This window comes from Rattus norvegicus, chromosome 1 (assembly GCF_036323735.1).
Source record: "Rattus norvegicus strain BN/NHsdMcwi chromosome 1, GRCr8, whole genome shotgun sequence".
Classification (NCBI taxonomy): domain Eukaryota; kingdom Metazoa; phylum Chordata; class Mammalia; order Rodentia; family Muridae; genus Rattus; species Rattus norvegicus.
The window spans coordinates 213,465,467-213,482,747 of NC_086019.1; the positions used below are offsets into that span (position 1 = coordinate 213,465,467).

The 17,281-nt window shown below is 54.9% G+C and overlaps 1 protein-coding gene across 1 annotated transcript; it reads right to left on the minus strand.

Moving 5' to 3' along the window:
• Positions 1-672: 672 nt before the first annotated feature.
• Positions 673-16,633, minus strand: Ccdc88b (coiled-coil domain containing 88B). Its single transcript, XM_215206.12, has 27 exons — positions 16,485-16,633; positions 16,084-16,235; positions 15,828-15,939; positions 15,681-15,750; positions 15,543-15,601; positions 15,372-15,455; positions 14,542-14,685; positions 14,278-14,426; positions 14,088-14,169; positions 13,797-13,955; positions 13,153-13,299; positions 12,885-12,993; positions 12,597-12,733; positions 11,357-12,508; positions 6,796-6,923; positions 6,608-6,725; positions 6,260-6,355; positions 6,042-6,182; positions 5,336-5,592; positions 4,905-5,048; positions 4,544-4,730; positions 4,296-4,441; positions 3,976-4,074; positions 3,612-3,778; positions 2,921-3,127; positions 2,700-2,768; positions 673-1,140 (listed from the first exon to the last, which is right to left on the minus strand). Exons 1-27 carry the CDS (start codon positions 16,542-16,544, stop codon positions 1,085-1,087), a joined length of 4,431 nt encoding a protein of 1,476 aa, XP_215206.6. The 5' UTR covers positions 16,545-16,633; the 3' UTR covers positions 673-1,084.
• Positions 16,634-17,281: the final 648 nt, after the last annotated feature.

A 17,281-nucleotide genomic window follows, 5' to 3' on the forward strand; every position in this document is an offset into this window, starting at 1 on the left:
TTCCAGAAGAGCAGTCAGAGCTCTTAACTATTGGGCCACCTCTCCGGCCCCTCTGCTAGCTTTTATACATAGCCCAGATCACCTGCCTAGGGTGTAACAGACAGTGAGCTGAGCCTCCCTACATCAATTAGTAATCAAGAGACTGCCTTCATAGACAAGCCCATAGGCCAGTCACATGGTGGCAATTTCTCAGTTAAGTTTCCTCTTCCCAGGTGTCAAACTGACAACTGAAGCTAGATCAGTTCCCCTTCCCTGTCGCCATCCTAGGGACCCAGCTCAGAGATGTTACAAAACCACCTTAGCAACCAGACTGTGAGCTCCCTGAAGCAGGGCTCAACCCGAAGGGGTGGGAGGGAGGGGGAGATGAGGAGGTTGGGAGATGTGGAGAGAGAGAAAAGAAGTGCCCTGAGAAATAGGGCCAGGCCAACTAAGTTCACTTTGTCTCAGATCCCAGATCCCAGGTCTTATCCACTGTTAAATGCCTACCCAGGCCCTGTCCCCATTGGCTGCTTACCTGGCCAGCACATCCAGGTTTTCACAAGGCCAAATGGCCACACTATAATTCCCTTTGCTACCTGGTCCACGCAGGCCTCTTGGCTACAGAAGCCCACGCCGATGGAAGTCCCCAGACCTCCAGTCTCCCACAAGCAGCCAGCAGACACAGAACCCAGATTCAAGGGGTTACAGCTTTATTCTCCACACTCTCATGTCCCAGACAATGCTCAGATATTAGCCCAGGTCTGTCTCCAGGGAATGGGCCTTAGGTCCCCAGCTAGACCTGGCGGAGGGCCAGCCGTCTTTAGCTGGGGAATCTCCCAGACATCGCCTTCTCAGTGATAGATGTATCTGAGAGCAAGAGCCCTGGCCAGGAGCTCCCCGTTCGGACCAGTCACATCCCCTGTCCACAACCTTGTCCCAGCTCCTCCTCAGAGTCCCAGCTGTGGGGGACCTGAGAGCCCAGGCTTCTTTGTCCAAGGATTCTTCTTGGGGTCCCCAGGCCCCCTGGCTCTTGGGCTGCCTGGGAATGCCACTGACCCTACAGTGGGGAGAAGGCTGCACTCCTGTGCCTTCTGTCCCCACAGTATCACTGGCTGAGGGAAGAGGTAAGGAATTGTTTCTCTGGTTTCTGTTCCTGGAGGGCTGGAGAGAAAGATGGATTAGGCTTCCTCCCAAGAAGATGGCCAGAGTCAGGGCAGTCCATGGGACCCTGAACCTTCTGTCTACTTGCTCTCCCCAACCTCCATGTTCTAGCCTCAAGCTGTCTCTAAATTTCAGCTCCTCTGGGTAGCCTGTCCCCAAATAGTACCCTCACTCAAATTCCAGTGTGGCCTCTGACCACACACACTCGAGCGCGCACACACACACACACACACACACACACACACACACTCACTCACACACACACTCACACACACACTCACACACACGCACACACTCACACACACTCTCACACACTCACACACACTCGCTCACACACACTCACACACACTCGCTCACACACACTCACACACACTCACACACACTCACACTCACACACACACTCACACACACACACTCACACACACACTCACACACACGCACACACTCACACACACTCACACACACGCACACACTCACACACACTCTCACACACTCACACACACTCGCTCACACACACTCACACACACTCACACACTCACACTCACACACACTCACACACTCACTCACACACACACACACACACACACACACTTCTTCCCCAGCATTATAGCCTCCTATCAGGCTGGGGCTGAACCTCTGCTAGCCCAAACTTCTATATGCTTGCGTGTGAAGTGCTTGCTAGACTTTAAACACTTAGTATGAACAAAAATAATGGGTGTGGTAGCACACAACTATTATCCTAGAACTAAGAAAGTTGAGACAGGAGGATTGCTACAAATAGCCCAGCCTGGGCTACACCGTGAACTAGGTCATCATAGCCTATATAAAAAAGACCCTGTCTCAAAAAAAATAAAATAAAATAAAATAAAGAAGGAAGGAAGGAAGGAAAGAAGTCAGATACAGCTGCAATCCCAGGAATGTGGACTGTGCCTTTAGTCCCAGCTTGGTGAGGTAGAGACAGGCAGATCTTTGTTAGTTTGAGGCTGGCCTGGTCTATATAGTAAGTTCCAAGCCAACCAGACTGCATAGTGAGACTCCCTGCCTCAAAAAATAAAATGAATGTAAAAAGAAATTCTCATTTGTAACTTTATGCACTGACTACATATTGAAAACTGTAACCATTTAGGCAGACATAAATGAGTCATGTCATTAAAACTGTCGTACCCCCCCCCTCTATGTTTCTGACAGGATTACTAAAAAGGAAAAAGATACACACATAGCTCACATTGTATCCCCCCCCCCAATCCAGACAGGGTCTTGCCATAGAGTCTAAGCTGGTCTTGAATTTGTAATTCTCCTGCCTCAGCCTCAGGTGCTGGGGTGGCCGGCGTGTACCACCCATACCATGTTCAGATTGTATTTCTGTCAGTCCTGGCTGTTGTAAACAGTGATTATTTTCAGGCAGTGTTTGCAGTCTGCCTCCCTACACCAGAATGTTCCCTGCCGTATCACCAGAGCATACCAGCTGGTGTTTGGTAAAGAATTCTTCCTCATCAGAAGAGAGAACTGGTCAACGAGACTTGCTGGAGACCCCAGATGGGGCACACATCCCCACTCACCCTCTCCAGTGGCATCTGCTTCATGTTCCGAGAGGGTCTCAATGGAGCCATCCCATTCCACACCAGATCCTAGGGATCAAAAGGCAGCCGCTGGGTCACAGTGCCGGGCAGCGGTGGGCAAGGCATACAGGAACACAGAGACTAAGAGGAATACCTCTCCTCCCCAAAATGCTGAGTCCACTGGATAATGGGGACTTATATTCGGGGACTCTATGTCTCACCTTTGCTGTGGGAACTGGGCGCCCCCAGGGGGCCTGGTCTTCGCTGTCTGAACCGCTGCCTTGGGGTGTCCCCTGGACTAAATGACGCAGAGCTTCGCCCGGCAGGGAATCGGGAGCTGAGTCTACGCCGCTGCCCACCTGCCAGGTTCTCGTCTCCCAAGCAGAGAGAGCTCTGGGCACGGCGCATGGGTGCTGGTGACGAGGACCCTGTGAGAGGCACATGCATGGGGAAGGTGGTCACCGAAGTACAGGGAGGGACCAGGCAAGCAGAGAGCCAGTGGGTGAGGTTACATAGGGTAGAAAGAAGAGCGTAGGAAGGAAGAGACCTGGCCGGTAAGCCTTCGCTGGTGGCTCACACAAGCTCACTGTGGAGCCTTGAGCAAGGTGCCCCATCCTCTCTGGTCCTCAGTTTCCTTTTGTATCACTAGAATAAATAATCTTTCCCTAATGTGCCCGGCTGCTCTGAGGTCTTAGGCATGACTGTGGGTTGTGTAGAAATGGAAAGGTGGCAATACAGGCAGAAAGGAGGTGCCCAGGCAGGGGACCCCTGGAGCAGAGAGCAGCCAACGGAGCATCAAGGCAGGTGGAGGTGGGTGGCAGGGAGCACAGGTGCAAGCCAGACAGTATAGCAGATGCCAAACGTGGGAGATATGGGATAGGGACATTCTGGTCACCAGACCCTCAGACCCACCTGTCCCATCTGCCTCCCTGCCCTCAGGGAGCTCCGTCTCCAGGGGGCCCCCCAAGCTTTCCGTGCTGCCAGCCCCATCGGCCCCCAGGCGTGGCCCCCCATGGAGGGCTCCCTCCCGCCGGGGCCGAATCAGCCTCTTCACCTTGTCTGCCAGCCAGCTGCCCTTCCTGGGGGCAAGAGGGCATAAGAAGGGATAAGGAAACAGGAAAAGGGAGGGAGAGGAGGATTGTATCAGGGGATGAAAAGGGTCAGGCAAACCCTTATTAAGACCTGCACCCCAGCCTGGCTTTCAGGGAGCTGGGTGTCAGAGGGTAGGACAGGGCAAAGGTTAGCAGGATCCCGGTTCCGGAAGGTGGGACCTCACTTGGTACGGGGTAGGGGCCCAGGTTCCAGCACACGGTACTGGTCCATGATTTTCTCCACCAGCTTCTGCTTCTCACGGCGCAAGGCATTAAGCTGGTCCCTGGTAGGAAGAGGAGAGAATAGGTTCAGAGAAATCCTGGCAAAGCCCTGGCAGAAGCAGGTATAACTCCGGACCGTCACATTGCAGGTAAGACTACCCTATGCCTGGAACTTTTCTCTTGGACCTGGGGGCGTGGGGTGGGGTGGGGTGGGGTGGGGGTGGAGGAGTGGGGATGAGAGGAAGTGGGGTTTCCTGAGGGGCCTGACCCTGAGCATGCTCACAGGTACTCTCGCTGCTCTCGATGCAGATGGTCACGACTCTCCAGGCTGCGCTCCAGCAGTTCTCTGTTCTCCCGGCTCAGGGCCTGTACCTCAGCTAACAGCTGCCTGTTCTCCTCTTCCTGCGCACTGCGAAGCTGGGTCAGAAGCTGCGGCCAGCAGCAAGGGCAGGATGAATACCCGGCTCCAGACTGTCCAGCTTGACTTGCCTACCCTGACTGCCCCAGGGCGCCCCCAGCACTGTGCCACACCTCACACTGTGTGGTCAGCCGACAGGCGCTCAGGTCCAACTGCTGGTTGGACTCACGCAGTTTCTGGCTCTGGATCTCAAGTTGTGCTCGCTCCAGTTCCAGCCTCGCCAGGCGGCTCCGCAGCTCCCCACGTTCACCCTGGAGCTCCCCTCGCTCCCGAGACACCTCAGCCAGTAGCATCTGAGCTCTTTGGAGACAAAGACAACTGCTCTCCCAAGAGCTAGGAAGCCCACACTCACAGAAAGGAGGAGAAACCGGACATGCAGGGGCAGTGACTAACACACCCTAACCCACTTCACATGTGGGAATGCTGATGGGGGGTTGGGGGGTGATGAGGGCAGGGCTGCACCAGGGCTAGCACCTGTCATGCTCATTCTGAAGTCTCCGCAACTCCTCCTCCAGTCCGCGCTGCCTATGTCCGTCCTGCATCAGGCGCTCGCGCTCTGCCAGTAAGGCCACCTCTTGTGCTTCCACACTGGCCCGCTGGGCCTGCAACTGCTCGTGCCTGTATGAACAAGGGTCCCAGAGGACTGCAGGGGCTGCAGCCTTGACAAGTAGGCACTGCATTGTGGGGATCTGAAAGTCTGATATCTGCTAAGCATAAGCACCACACCCCAGCAAAGCCCCAAAGCGGAACGCCATGCAGGGTACCACCATTCACAGCCTCAAAGTTGGGAAGCCTAGACTCCCACAAGAGAGGAGTAGTAGGATAGACACTTGGAGTATAGAATATCCCCTTGGTTGGGCCTGCTGAGGAAGACAGGCGAGTAAGCATGACAGGGGGAGACTCACCTGCCCTGGAGCTCACGGTGGGCCAGTTCCAATGCTCGCATATTGGCCTTGAGATCTCGGTGCCGCACCAACAGTCCCTCCAACTCCGTCTCCTGCCTTCGCTGCAGCTGCACTAAGGCCTCGTGGTCACGGAGCAGAGCCTGCTGCTGCCCACGAGTCTCCTCCTGGGCCCGCCTTGCTACCCGTACCTCCTCTTCTAGCACCCCCAGCTTCCTGTGCAGCTCCTGACCCTGAATCTCCATCATAGACTTTTCAGCCTAGGGTGGAACAGGTGGGGACGACCACTGTAGTGAGGCGCCCAGCCCACAAGGAATACAGGGCACGGCCCGAGACCACAGGGGCAGAGGACAGGAACAGCTATGGCGGAAGCCCAGTCACAACCGAAAGAACGGGTGGAGGTGGAAAGCAGCAGAGAGGAATCAGGGTGGTGGGGCCATGCAAGAGGTCCAAAACAGGGATGGGACACAAGGGTCGGGGACAGGGAAGGGGTGAAGACTAATGGCTGGCGTGGAGAGGCTGAGATGCTAGGATGACGGGGGATGGGAGTGGGTGCAGATGTGAATGCTGAAAGCAAGCAAAGGGAGAAGGTACAGCCTGTGACGGCCGAGGTCAGAGGGAAAGCACTTTGGAAGCAGACGAAGCCACTGGCTGGAGTAGAGAAAAGGGCATAAAATGACACTAACAAGAGCCCCATGCTGTCACACACCTGCAGGCGACTGCTGTGCTCCTGTGCCCGCTGACTCTGTAGCAGGAGCTCCTGTGCACGTCCCTGCAGGCTCCCCAGCTGCCCCTCCAGGTGCTGCAGCTGCCCCTGCAGAGCCGCCTTCTCAGCCACCAGTGTGGCATTCTGCCAGAGAGAGAGATTGCCGGTGGCTAAGCGGCTCGTCCTCCCATCCCCTGGGCAACCCATGCCCTGCCACTCACATTTCGCTCCACCTCGATGAGCCGTCCATTCTGGGTCTCCACAGTCCGAGGCTCAGCTCGTACCTCAGTTGCCTGGTCCACAGGGTACTGGCGCAGCTGCAGGGATGAGGTTCAGGGACACAGATTGCAGGTGCCTCACACACATAGGGAAGTGTAGGGGCTCAGGCAGATCAGTCATCCCAAGAAAAGGTTCCATCCACTTGAGGAACACAGGAAGCAGCCCCACCAGGGTAGGAGGTGAACAGCTATCCATCGATCTAGAAGTAAGACCTGAGCCCTGACAGCCCTGGTTGCCTACTCCCAGGTTGGGGCAAGGGGCCAGCACCTCAGTTCTCAGGACAGCTTTACCTGAATTAGCTCCTCCTCCAGCTGCAGGGCTCTGGCCTTGAGCTTCATCAATGCCTCCTCCTTATTGGTAGACGCTGCCTGCAGCTCAGCTTCCAGACGCTGCTCCAGATGCTGGTACCTACCAGGAGAAGCCTTAACATGCAGCTCTCACTTCCCTGTCCCTCCCTGCACCCAGCCACTGTGCCCACCTCTGGTGCTGGCTCTCCCGTTCTTGAAGGAACTTCTGGCGCTCTAAGGCCGCCTGCTCCAGCTCTCGCTGCAGATGCTCCAGCCGATCCCCCAATTCCTGGCCCCGTACCACAGCCTTCTCTAGCTCCTGTGGGCAGGCAGAGCAGACTCAGCAGGTGGGGTTGAAGATGGGGATCACTCCTCTTCCCCAGATTTAGAGGAAGGCTAGAAACAGGCCCGAGAAGAGGTCGTCTTGCTCTCTGCCTTGCTCGGTTACCCTGGCAAATGTCTCTGAGTTCCCATCTGGCGTGCATTGTTCACATCTGTAATACCAGCAACTCAAGAAGCCAAGATTGGAAGATGGCTGCAAAGTTAAGCACAGCCTGGGCTACACAGGAGGCCTAGGCTCAGTATGAGACCTTGTCTAAAAGACCTGGAGACGGAGTGCCAGCGGCTCTGTAGGATGGATATGAAGGGAGCTGGGGGCCTAAACCTGGTGGGGGTGAAGGCAACCCTTCAGTGAGGAGTCAGAGATGCACACTAAGCAAATGACTTCACCTCTTTGAGCCCATAGTTTCGAGGGTACCCATGAGGGCGGTAGGCCCTGGCAGCTGCTTTTCCAGGCATGTGCAGGGGCTGGGTGGAGGTAGGTCTGCAGAGCACCACAGAGGGGTGGCTACCAAGAGCTATCAGAACAGGAACTCAGGGATCTCGGGTCTAACCACAGAGCAGGGCTGCAGAGGTTGGTCAGAGACTATGGCATTTGGCAGTTGGGCCACACCATTCCAGGGCAGGGGTGGAAGGCCAATTCTGACCTGTGAGCTGCAAGGGGAGGGAGGCCAAACCATTCTGACTCCTGGGGACCCTAGAAAAATAAAACTGCACAAAGATGACACTGCCCAGTCACTGGCCACATCCTGCCTCCGAAAACTAAGGCTATTGAGCCATCATCATAAGTGACGACCCTTCACAGCTTGCCCTGGGCATTGCAGTTCCCAACAGATGTGGGCACAGTCTCTGGTTAAAACAACTAAAATTCAGCTGGTGGTGGTGGCGCATACTTTTAATCCCAGCACTAGGGAGACAGAGCCAGGTTCAAGGCCAGCCTGTTCTACAAAGCAAGTTCCTGGATAGACAAAGTTACATAGAGAAACCCTGTCCCAAAAAAAAAAAAAAAAGAAAGAAAGAAAGAAAGAAAAAAGAAAGAAAGAAAGAAAGAAAAGAAAAGAAAAAAAGAAAAGGAGGAGGAGGAGGAGGAGGAGGAGGAGGAGGAGGAGGAGGAGGAGGAGGAGGAGGAGGAGGAGGAACTACAATTCCCATAGGAGGAGGAAAAGAACTACAATTCCCATAAGGCTCTGCTGCCCAAATGGCCACTAGAGCCTTAGCGTTCTCAGAGATACGAGAACCATGGTGCAGTTGCAAGTGGAGACCTGCGGCCCTGCCCGCTCACGGTTCTAGCTATAGCCGTACCAAGTGCCCCTCCACCCAGCCTGGGAGGCCTCTGTGACCACCTAAAAACCTTGGGATCCCTTCTCTGCAGTGCTAGCCAGGTCCTTCAATGCCACATCCAGGTAGTGCCCGGAACTGTTACAGTCAGGAAGTCGTCCCAATTCCCTCTAGCCCCAGCTTCTCCCACTCTAAGTCCTCAGAGCCAGTTCTTCCAGAGCCACCCTTACCTTCACTGCCAGCCCCTCTCCCAAAAAAGCAAAAGTGTACTGAGAGCCAGGAGCACCCTGAGCTCCTCCCACACATCGTTTTGTGAAATTGGATCAGATCAGGTAGGAACAGATAGGTTTTAGTTCCTCTTTCTCTCTCTCTCATCCCTTTTCTCCCTCTTTTTTTTTTTCTGAAACAGAGTCTCACTATATATTCCTGTCACTATAAACCAGGCTAAGCTCAAACTCACAGAGATCCACCTGTCTCTATTCCCAAATTCTAGGATTAGAGGAGTGTACATCTCCAGTCCTCTCTTGAGCCTATCTAGCTCAGGATGGCCTCTAACTCTCAATCCTCCTGCCTCGCCCTACCAAGAGCAGGATTGCAGGTAATGTACACAGGAGGGGCAGGTACAGGTTTGTTTCTGGTTTACAGATGAGGAAAACGACATTCTGAAGTAACTTGCTCCAAGCCACACAGCTGACAATCAGGAGGGTCTGAGACAGCACACAGTTCCTTCCTGGCAGATCTTTAGATCCCACGCCACATTAGGTACCCCAGAGAGACGCTCTCTCATCATTAACTCATTGTTCCAGATTCCCTACATCTCTCCCCCATACCTACCCCGTGCGTGCGTAACCAGTGTCTCCCGCCCCGACTCCTATTCCCCATCTTCATCATTGGGATGCTCCTATGTGAGGTGTTCTTCCAGTCTGTGCCCTGGGGTGGAACTGGAGACTGCTCACGCTGGAGCACCCAGTTCCCAGTCTTGGCAGCCACAGCTCTGCCCTAACCCTGGCCATTACCCTGTACTGTCCTTAGCTTTGTCTCCCTATGGGGATATCTCCAGCCTCCAGAGATACCATTCACTCACAACATAAGCCCCAACCTCTCCCTCAGCATAGAAGGAAGCTTTCGCCCTGCCCAATAGGAACCCTGCTAAATTCCTCCTCAGGCTCACCTCTCCTGACTTCTCCAACTCACAGCCTGGATCTGCTTCTCTCCACCTCCTCCAGAAAGCCTTACCCTGATGTATCCAGCCCGGACCATAGCTCCCTGCACCACGGCTTTCTGCACTGTCCTGTCACCTCCGCACCTATGCATATGGGCACCCCACACCTGGCCTGGTCACCACTGAACCCAAGCCTAACAAAGCATGTGAATGAATTAAAGAAATGCAAGAATTTCCAGACATCCCCCCCATCACCCTATGACCCTACCTGTCAGTTACCACTGCCCCCACCTCCTGATGGGCATTTCCCCTTTCATCACGGTGACCCTTGTCAAACTCAACCACACATGGGTTTGTCCACACCTGCAGCTTTCCATGTCAGCGGACAGAGTAGCAACTCCTTCAAAGCTGGCCACTGCTGTGACTTCTGAGTCCCCATCATCTCCAATACCTTAGAGTCCTTGGATTCTCTTGTCATTGGATTCTCTTGTCACTTCTCTCATCAAAGGTCTTAATCTTTTATTTTTTTTTTTGTTCTTTTTTTTTTTCGGAGCTGGGGACCGAACCCAGGGCCTTGCGCTTCCTAGGCAAGCGCTCTACCACTGAGCTAAATCCCCAACCTTAATCTTTTGTCATCAAGTAGCATCCTGGAAATTTTCCCCGAAGGCCTCTCACTCCCAGATAGGCACTATCGCCTCTTCCTGGGTACACAGCTAGCACTTCACTTGTTGTTGTTGTTGTTGTGTTATTTTTAAAACATTTGTTTTATGTATATGAGTACACTGTAGCTGTCCTTAGACATACCAGAAGAAGACATCAGATCTCATTACAGGTGGTTGTGACCCATCATGTGTTTGTTGGGATTTGAACTCAGGACCTCTGGAAGAGCAGCCAGTGCTCTTAACCACTGAGCCATCGCTCCAGGCCCTTACTGGTTCTTTTCCAGATAGGGTTTCTCTGTGAAGCCCTGGCTGTTCTAGAACTCACTCTGTAGACCAGGCTGGCTTCAAACTCACAGAGATCCACCTGCCTCTGCCTCCTGAGGGCTGAAATTAAAGGCATGCCGCCACTGCCTGACACACTAATCTTTACTGAATGTTTTGATTTTGTTTTCTCTCTAGGCGGAGTTTCATATAGCCCAGGATAGCCTCCAATTCATTGTAGAGTCAAGGATCTCTGTGCTGCCAACTTGACATCTGGGAACAGGGAACCTCAACTGGGAAAAATGCCTCCATCAGACTGTCTGTAGGCAGGTCTATGGGGCACTTCCTTGGTTAATGATTAATGCGGGAGAGCCCAGCCCATTGTGAGTGGTACCATCCCTGGACAGATTGTCCCGAGCTACATAAAAAAGCAAGGTGAGTAAGCTATGGAGAGGAGCCAGTAAGCAGAGCCCTTCCACGGCCTCTGCTCCACTCAGTTCTGTCTCCAGCTTCCTGCTCTTGAGTTAAGTTCCAATAGAAAAGCAAACTAAACACCTTGAACTTCTAATCCTCCTGCCTCCACATCCTGAGTGCTGGAATGAAAAGCATATGTCTAGTTTATATGGAGTTGGGTATGGAGCTGGGCGAGCTCGCTGCAGAACGGACTCCGTCCTGGCTCCTGGAGAACTATTGTTTGGTCACTTGCAGCAGGCCTTGGCCATGAGTCAGGCAATTTCCACATTATCCTGGTCTGCCAAGGGATCATGCGTGCTGTAGGGCACAGTGTCTGATTTATACAGGAAGATGGGGCTAGGGCAAAGGGACAGAGGCTACCACAACAGGAGTGCAGGACAGACCATAGAGCTGACAGTGCGAGTCTCTCCTGTAGCCGGCCCAATAAGGACTGGCTACCAGATGTCCTGCAACGGTAGGAGTGGCCTGGACTGTCTACTTTCAGTCCCATCTCAGTACAGCGAAGGGACCCACACCATACAAGCCAGCAACTGTCGCAGATCCTCATTACCCGACCCACCGCTGTACCCCACATACCTCCCTAAGGGCTTGCTTCTCCAGGTGCTCCCTCTCAGCTTCCTCCAGATGACAGCGGACCTGGCTCTCCAGAGCTTGCACCTGCTGCTCGGCAGCCTCAACTTGAGCCCGCAGCCTGGGCCCCTCGCGTTCCCATTGCCTCCGCTCCCGGCCCGCTGCTGCTAGCGCCTCTGCCAGTGCCTCCCGCTCACGTGATGCAGCCTCCAGCTCCAGGCTAGCTGCATCTACTGCTTCACGCAGACGGGCCTGTTCCCGGGCCCGGGCCTCTACCTCCAGATGGGCCTCAGCCTCTGTTCTGCGTGCTTGGGCCAGCTCCTCAGAGAGAGAGACAGCCTCTGCACTTCGGGCCTCCAGTCTTTGGGCTTGGGCTTGCAGTTTAGCCTCAAGGCTTACAACCTCTCTCCTTAGTTGTGCTACCTCATCTCTGAGGGCCTGCTCCTCTGGGATAGCAGTGGCCAGGGTCTCCCCTGGGATTGGCTCCTCCCTGGACCAGGCATCGGGAGGCCCTTCTGATGTCTGCTGTGGTTTCTGAAGGACCAGTTTATTGACCAACCCCTTGGGCCTCTGTTCGTGCCCTCCTGTCTCTGTCTGTTGCTTGGACAATTCTAGTTCCGGTTCCAGGGTCTTCTGATCCTTCAGTGGCTCCAGGAGGATGAACTCAGCAGATCTGGGCCTGCATTCGGGGTTCTCCTGTTTCAGGACCTGGGCCTCCGGTACCGACTCCCCTTCGGAAGCCTCCCTGCTGCCAGTCTCTCCTAGCTCCTGCACATCAATTCTGATCTCTGCACCCTGTGGTGGGTCCCAGACAATGGGGCTCTGGACAGAGACTCTATGACCAGACTTCTCCAGGGACTGATGTGCCTCCCCGGTAGGGTCTGATTCTTGAGTTTGGTCTGAGGTCTGGGGATCCTGAGATACCATCTGGAAAGGACTGTCCAACTCCGGGTGTGAATCGGGTGCCTGGAGACACTCAGATAACCTTGTGATTCCAGAGTATGATGCTGGGGAAGGCAGGTCCAAAGATCCCGGGCCTTCGCCTCCTATCTGGCAAGCCAGGCTTTTGGGACTGTGATCTAGGGCCAGGGGAGCTGCTGGAGCCCCATTAGTCACAGGCAGCATGGAGTCCTTGCTCTGCTCCTCCAGCAGAGGGCGCTGAGGACATATGAGAGAGACAATGGGGGGTGTATTAGAAGGGATGTAGGTGGGAAGCAGCGAGGATAAGGATATTGGAGGAACCTACCTGACTGTCAAGCTGTTCCCGAAGCATTTGTAGTTGGCCTCGAAGCGTCCGATTCTCCTGTTCCACTGTCCTTAGCCGCCCAGCCTCTGCTTCCCTCACCTCATCTTGCAGTGAGGGTGCTGCTCCCGGTAGGGAAGCTGGAGATATGATCAAGTCAAAACTCCGCCCACCCTCCCTGACTCCCGGCCCCAACACCTCTCAGACCTAGTAAGGGCTTGAAAACAAGTCCTCCCCATCAGAGTCTGCCTTCACCCCCAGATCCTCACCCTCACCCTAGGCCAGACTCACTCTCCCCAGGGGAGCCTGGGGGCGGCTCCAGGCTCCTCTGAAGTTCCAGTTCCAGTTCCACATTCTCTTCCACCAGCTGCTCCAACTGATGCCGCAGAGAGTCCAGGTCCTGGGATGTGGAAAAATGGCTCAGCACCTTGTTCATCTGGCCCAGGCCAAATGTACAAGTCTGAATATCATTCCCAACAGGAATCACTTAGAGCTCTGGGCATCACTGGAGTCATGAGGACCAGGGACAGTGGACTGCGGACAGGTCAACCTAGCTCACCGCATGGGCCTCGCCCAGCCGAGTACGCAACAGGAGGTTCTCCCGCTGGGTCTCGTGCAGCCTGGCTGAGCGTTCTCGGGCAATCTCCAGCTGCTCCTCCAGCAGGACCTTCGAGGCCTCCAGGGCCCCAGAAAGCACTCGCTCCTCCTGGTGGGAAAGATGGGAGGATCCTTGATGAGATGCAACCTTTATGCTCGTCCTTCCCCTGGGACAGCTTCAGACCCTGCCTCTTTCCCTACTTCTTCCCTCCAACTGCAGCTTTCTCCAAGATTTCCCCAGGTACTCCACCCTTCTGTACCCTGCCCCAAGGAGAAGCCTTCCAAGGCCACATCCCTCTAGACCACACTCACGGGTACCCACTACTTGGTGGAATCCCACTGCTGACTTCCCTATTCTACCCGTGGCCCCCATCCGTCTCTTCAAGCCCTGTCCTTCCATAGTCTCTTCTTCTCCCTTCCATCCGCCCATCCTAAAGGGCTTGTCCCAGACTCCACCTGCTGTATCCTCACGCACTTCACCCTGCTATCACGGTCTCCCAAGCAAAGCTAGGTCCACTCTTCTCTTGGCCAGACCCCTCCTGTACGCCCCGCCTTCAGGCCACGCCCCGGCGCAATATTCCGCCTCCAGCCTCGCCCCCACCTCACCTCTAGCTGGCCCTTAAAGACCTCTGCTGCGTGAAGCCTCTCGCGACAGCGCCGCAACTCTTCCTGCAGGCGTGGCAAGCGGCCGGCCCGCTCCCGCAGTGCCTCTGCCTCCTCGCGGTAGAGCTCTGCGCGCTTGGCTTGTCCAGACAGCGCCTGGGTCTGGGCCATATGGTGTAGAACTAGGATTAGCCAGCCACGCGACAGAGGAGTGAGGTATCACAAGAAGCAATAGGACCACGATGGGGAGGGGTCAATGAGGGGCAGAAGTGGGGGATGGGCGTTGGACTGCACCTCCTGGCGGAGCCTTCGAATTTCAGATTCCAAGCCCTGCACCTCAGCCTGGGAGTCCAGCAGCAGCTCGGCCTTCTCCTCCCTGGAGGGATGGAGTGATGGAAGGTGTCTGCCAGTTGCAAACCCACACCTGGGGTCTGGGGATCCATCCAGATCCCACTGGCCCCTTCCCCAGCCTTCAGACACTCACACCTCCTGCCGCAGGCGTCTCAGCTGGGCCTTGGCATTGGTCAACTGCAGAGCCAAATGGTGCGAGGGACCCTCCGCAGAAGCATTAGCAGAAGCCTCTGGCAACAGCAAGTGGGCTGGCTCCCGCTCTAGCAGTACTTCAGCCAACCGCTAGCAGGAAGTCAAAGGTCAGGAAGCACCTTCCAAAACCTCTGTACATCGGGCCTCCGATCCCCACAAAATCATTCTGGGTTATGACAACTGACAGCCCTTGCCTGTCCCCTACCTGTGCCCCCAGATCACGCTCTCGCACCAGCCTGGACATCGTCCCCATCAGATTCCGTAACTGCATCTCCAGCTCCTCAGCCACCAGCTCTGCAGATTCTGGTCCAGTCAGAGCCAGTACCACACCAGCACCAGGCTGGGTCACCTGAGGGCACGGAGAGCAATACATCAGAAGGAGGTGAAGGTGGCTTCAGGGGTGGCAAAAGCCTCCGGTGCCATCCACCACAGTACCTAGAGATCAAGGGTTAGACATAATTTCTGGCAGGCAGACAGACTGGAAGAGGGGCCATGACATGGAAGAGGTGGGAAATTTCCAAGATGGCCAGCTTCCTCCTCAGTCTGCTGACTTAAGACAAAAGCCTGGCTGGCAGCTTTTGCCCCCACTAGCGGTCCCCTGCTGACATAGCGGCTCAACAAGTTCAAGGCCTGATCAGGGCATATCACACAATGGTTTCAGACAAACCAACTATGGGCCTTCAAACTGACCGACCAAAGTAGAGGGAGGAAGACTCCTCAGAGTCTTTAAAACCCCAGGCCTCCAGAAGAGACTGCTTGTGTGTGTGTGTGTGTGTGTGTGTGTGTGTGTGTGTGTGTGTGTGTGTGTGCTTCCCGAGTCCTGCTTCTGCAAAGCAGAGTCTGTTTCTCTGTGTGTCTGCTCTGGCTCGCCCTCAATAAATGCCTTTCTTAACTGCTGCTTCTGTCTGCTGTGCAAGAGCTCTCTCTGCTGCCACCTGCTGCACTTCAGATTTTTTTTTCCTGCCATTTAATTCTTCAGCTGGCAGAGAAAATGAACCAAATCAAGCCCCTAGACTGTATCACTGCCATCGGTACCTCCTGGATGGCAGCAGCCAGCTCGCTCTGGACGTCAAGGCTGAGGCCCTGGATATGACGGATGAAGAGCTCCCGATGTTCACACTGTGGTAGACAGAAGGCCCAAAGCTGGCACACAGAGGTTCCCTTCTCCTGTCAGAATTCCATTCTGTTCTCCCGTCCCCTCTTCACCTGCACTGAGGCCCCCAGCAACAGCCGAAGGATGCCTTCCAGCTCGTCCACTGCCTCTTCTGCTGGGCACAAGACACAAAGGGTTAAAGAGGGACATGGGGCAGGGACAGAGGCCAGAGAGCAGGTAGGAAACAGTACCTGAGAAGGGGTCAAATCCCAGTGTCTGAAGGTCTGGAGGTGGTGACAGGATCAGCAGCTGCAGTTCCTCCTAGAATGGCCCACACTAAGAAAGACACCTTCACAAGGGGCTGCTGGGCCTCCTGTCAGGTCTCCCCAATGCCTTACCTGATAGAAATCCCTCAGTCGCCCCCACAGGTGATAGAGGTTCCATATCCTACAGGCTGCAGGACCATCATGCCCCTTGACCATCTGAAGTCGTCCTCGGGAACTGGGAGCACTATGACCACCCAGGGAACATGGATGAGAGGTTGGCTTGAGGATCTTCCCCAACCCCAGACTGGCCTTGCCCTCCATCCTCAGGCTCCTCCCACTATTCATTGCCCTCCCCCACCCCCAAACTCAACTTCCCCATGTCCCTTACATGATGCCCAGCACCCGAAGGAGTAAGTCTCCACTGATCAGCTTCAGGAATCTCCTCTCCGTACAAAGAGGCCCCTCCTCCTCCTCCTCCTCTTCCTCCTCTGTCCCCGATGATTCTTCTGCCTCCCCCACCAGCCCAGCCAATCCCAGTGCCTGTGGAAACAAATAGAAGTCAGCTAAACAGGTAGAAACCGCCTCCCACTAGTAAATGCATCCTGAGTCCCCGATCTGTCCCACACACACTTCACCAGTGCCCCTGAATGCCTCCTGCCCCAGTTCCCAGACCATCTCCCCCTCCCCCTCCTCTGCCTGCTGATGCTGTACAACCCAGCCACCCCTCCCCCAGCCCTCAGTCTGCTCTGACACTCTCTTCCTCTCCCAGCTGTCCCACCTGACCCTCACCCAGGTGGCCAGACTCCCACTCAGGAAGTCTCTGAGCCTGGGCCCCTTGGCCCCCTCCATGTTGGGGGACAGGGTGTAGTCCCTGTCACGCTGTGGCAGCTACACCTGCTCTGAGAGGAAGAGGAAGTCCCTGGCTGGGGGATCCCAGAGGCCCAGCCACAGACCCTGTACAGCTTCCTTCTTCCGGGGTTCTGCCGAGCTGCGAGTCCTGTCTCAGCAGCACACACATATACATCTTCCCTGGGTCTCAGATAAGACTGGCTACAAAGCTGTAAGTTAGCTGAGGGGAGGCCTAGAGGGTTCCAGACTCCATGGGGAATAAAGGGAAGACTTTTGCTCTGTGGGCAAGAGAGAGTGACCTCAGCCTGGCACTCTGTCACTAAAAGAGCTCTGGCCGTGCCGTGGAGTTTATAGGCTGGTCTAGCCTTTACTATAGGTAGTCCAAGATGCCCTTGAGTTTGTTCTTCATTTGTTAGTATCTCCGACAGCCTCATGCCAATCCATCAAACACTGACCTGCTGCAGATGCCGAATGTCCCAGCCAGCTCCTCTGAACTCCAGGAGGGAGTGGGTATTGACCGTGCTGTATTTCATGTATACTACTACACGGAGAAGTGGCTGTGACCCAGTAAACTCCTTAAAGGGAAGCACGCAATACTTGGGAATGTGGCTCAGTCTATAGAGGGTCTGCTTAATGTACACAAGGCCCTGGGTTCAATCCCTAGTACCTTATAAACCCAGAGTAGAGATACATGCCTGTAATTCCAGCCCTTGAAAGGTAGAGGCAGGAGAACCAGA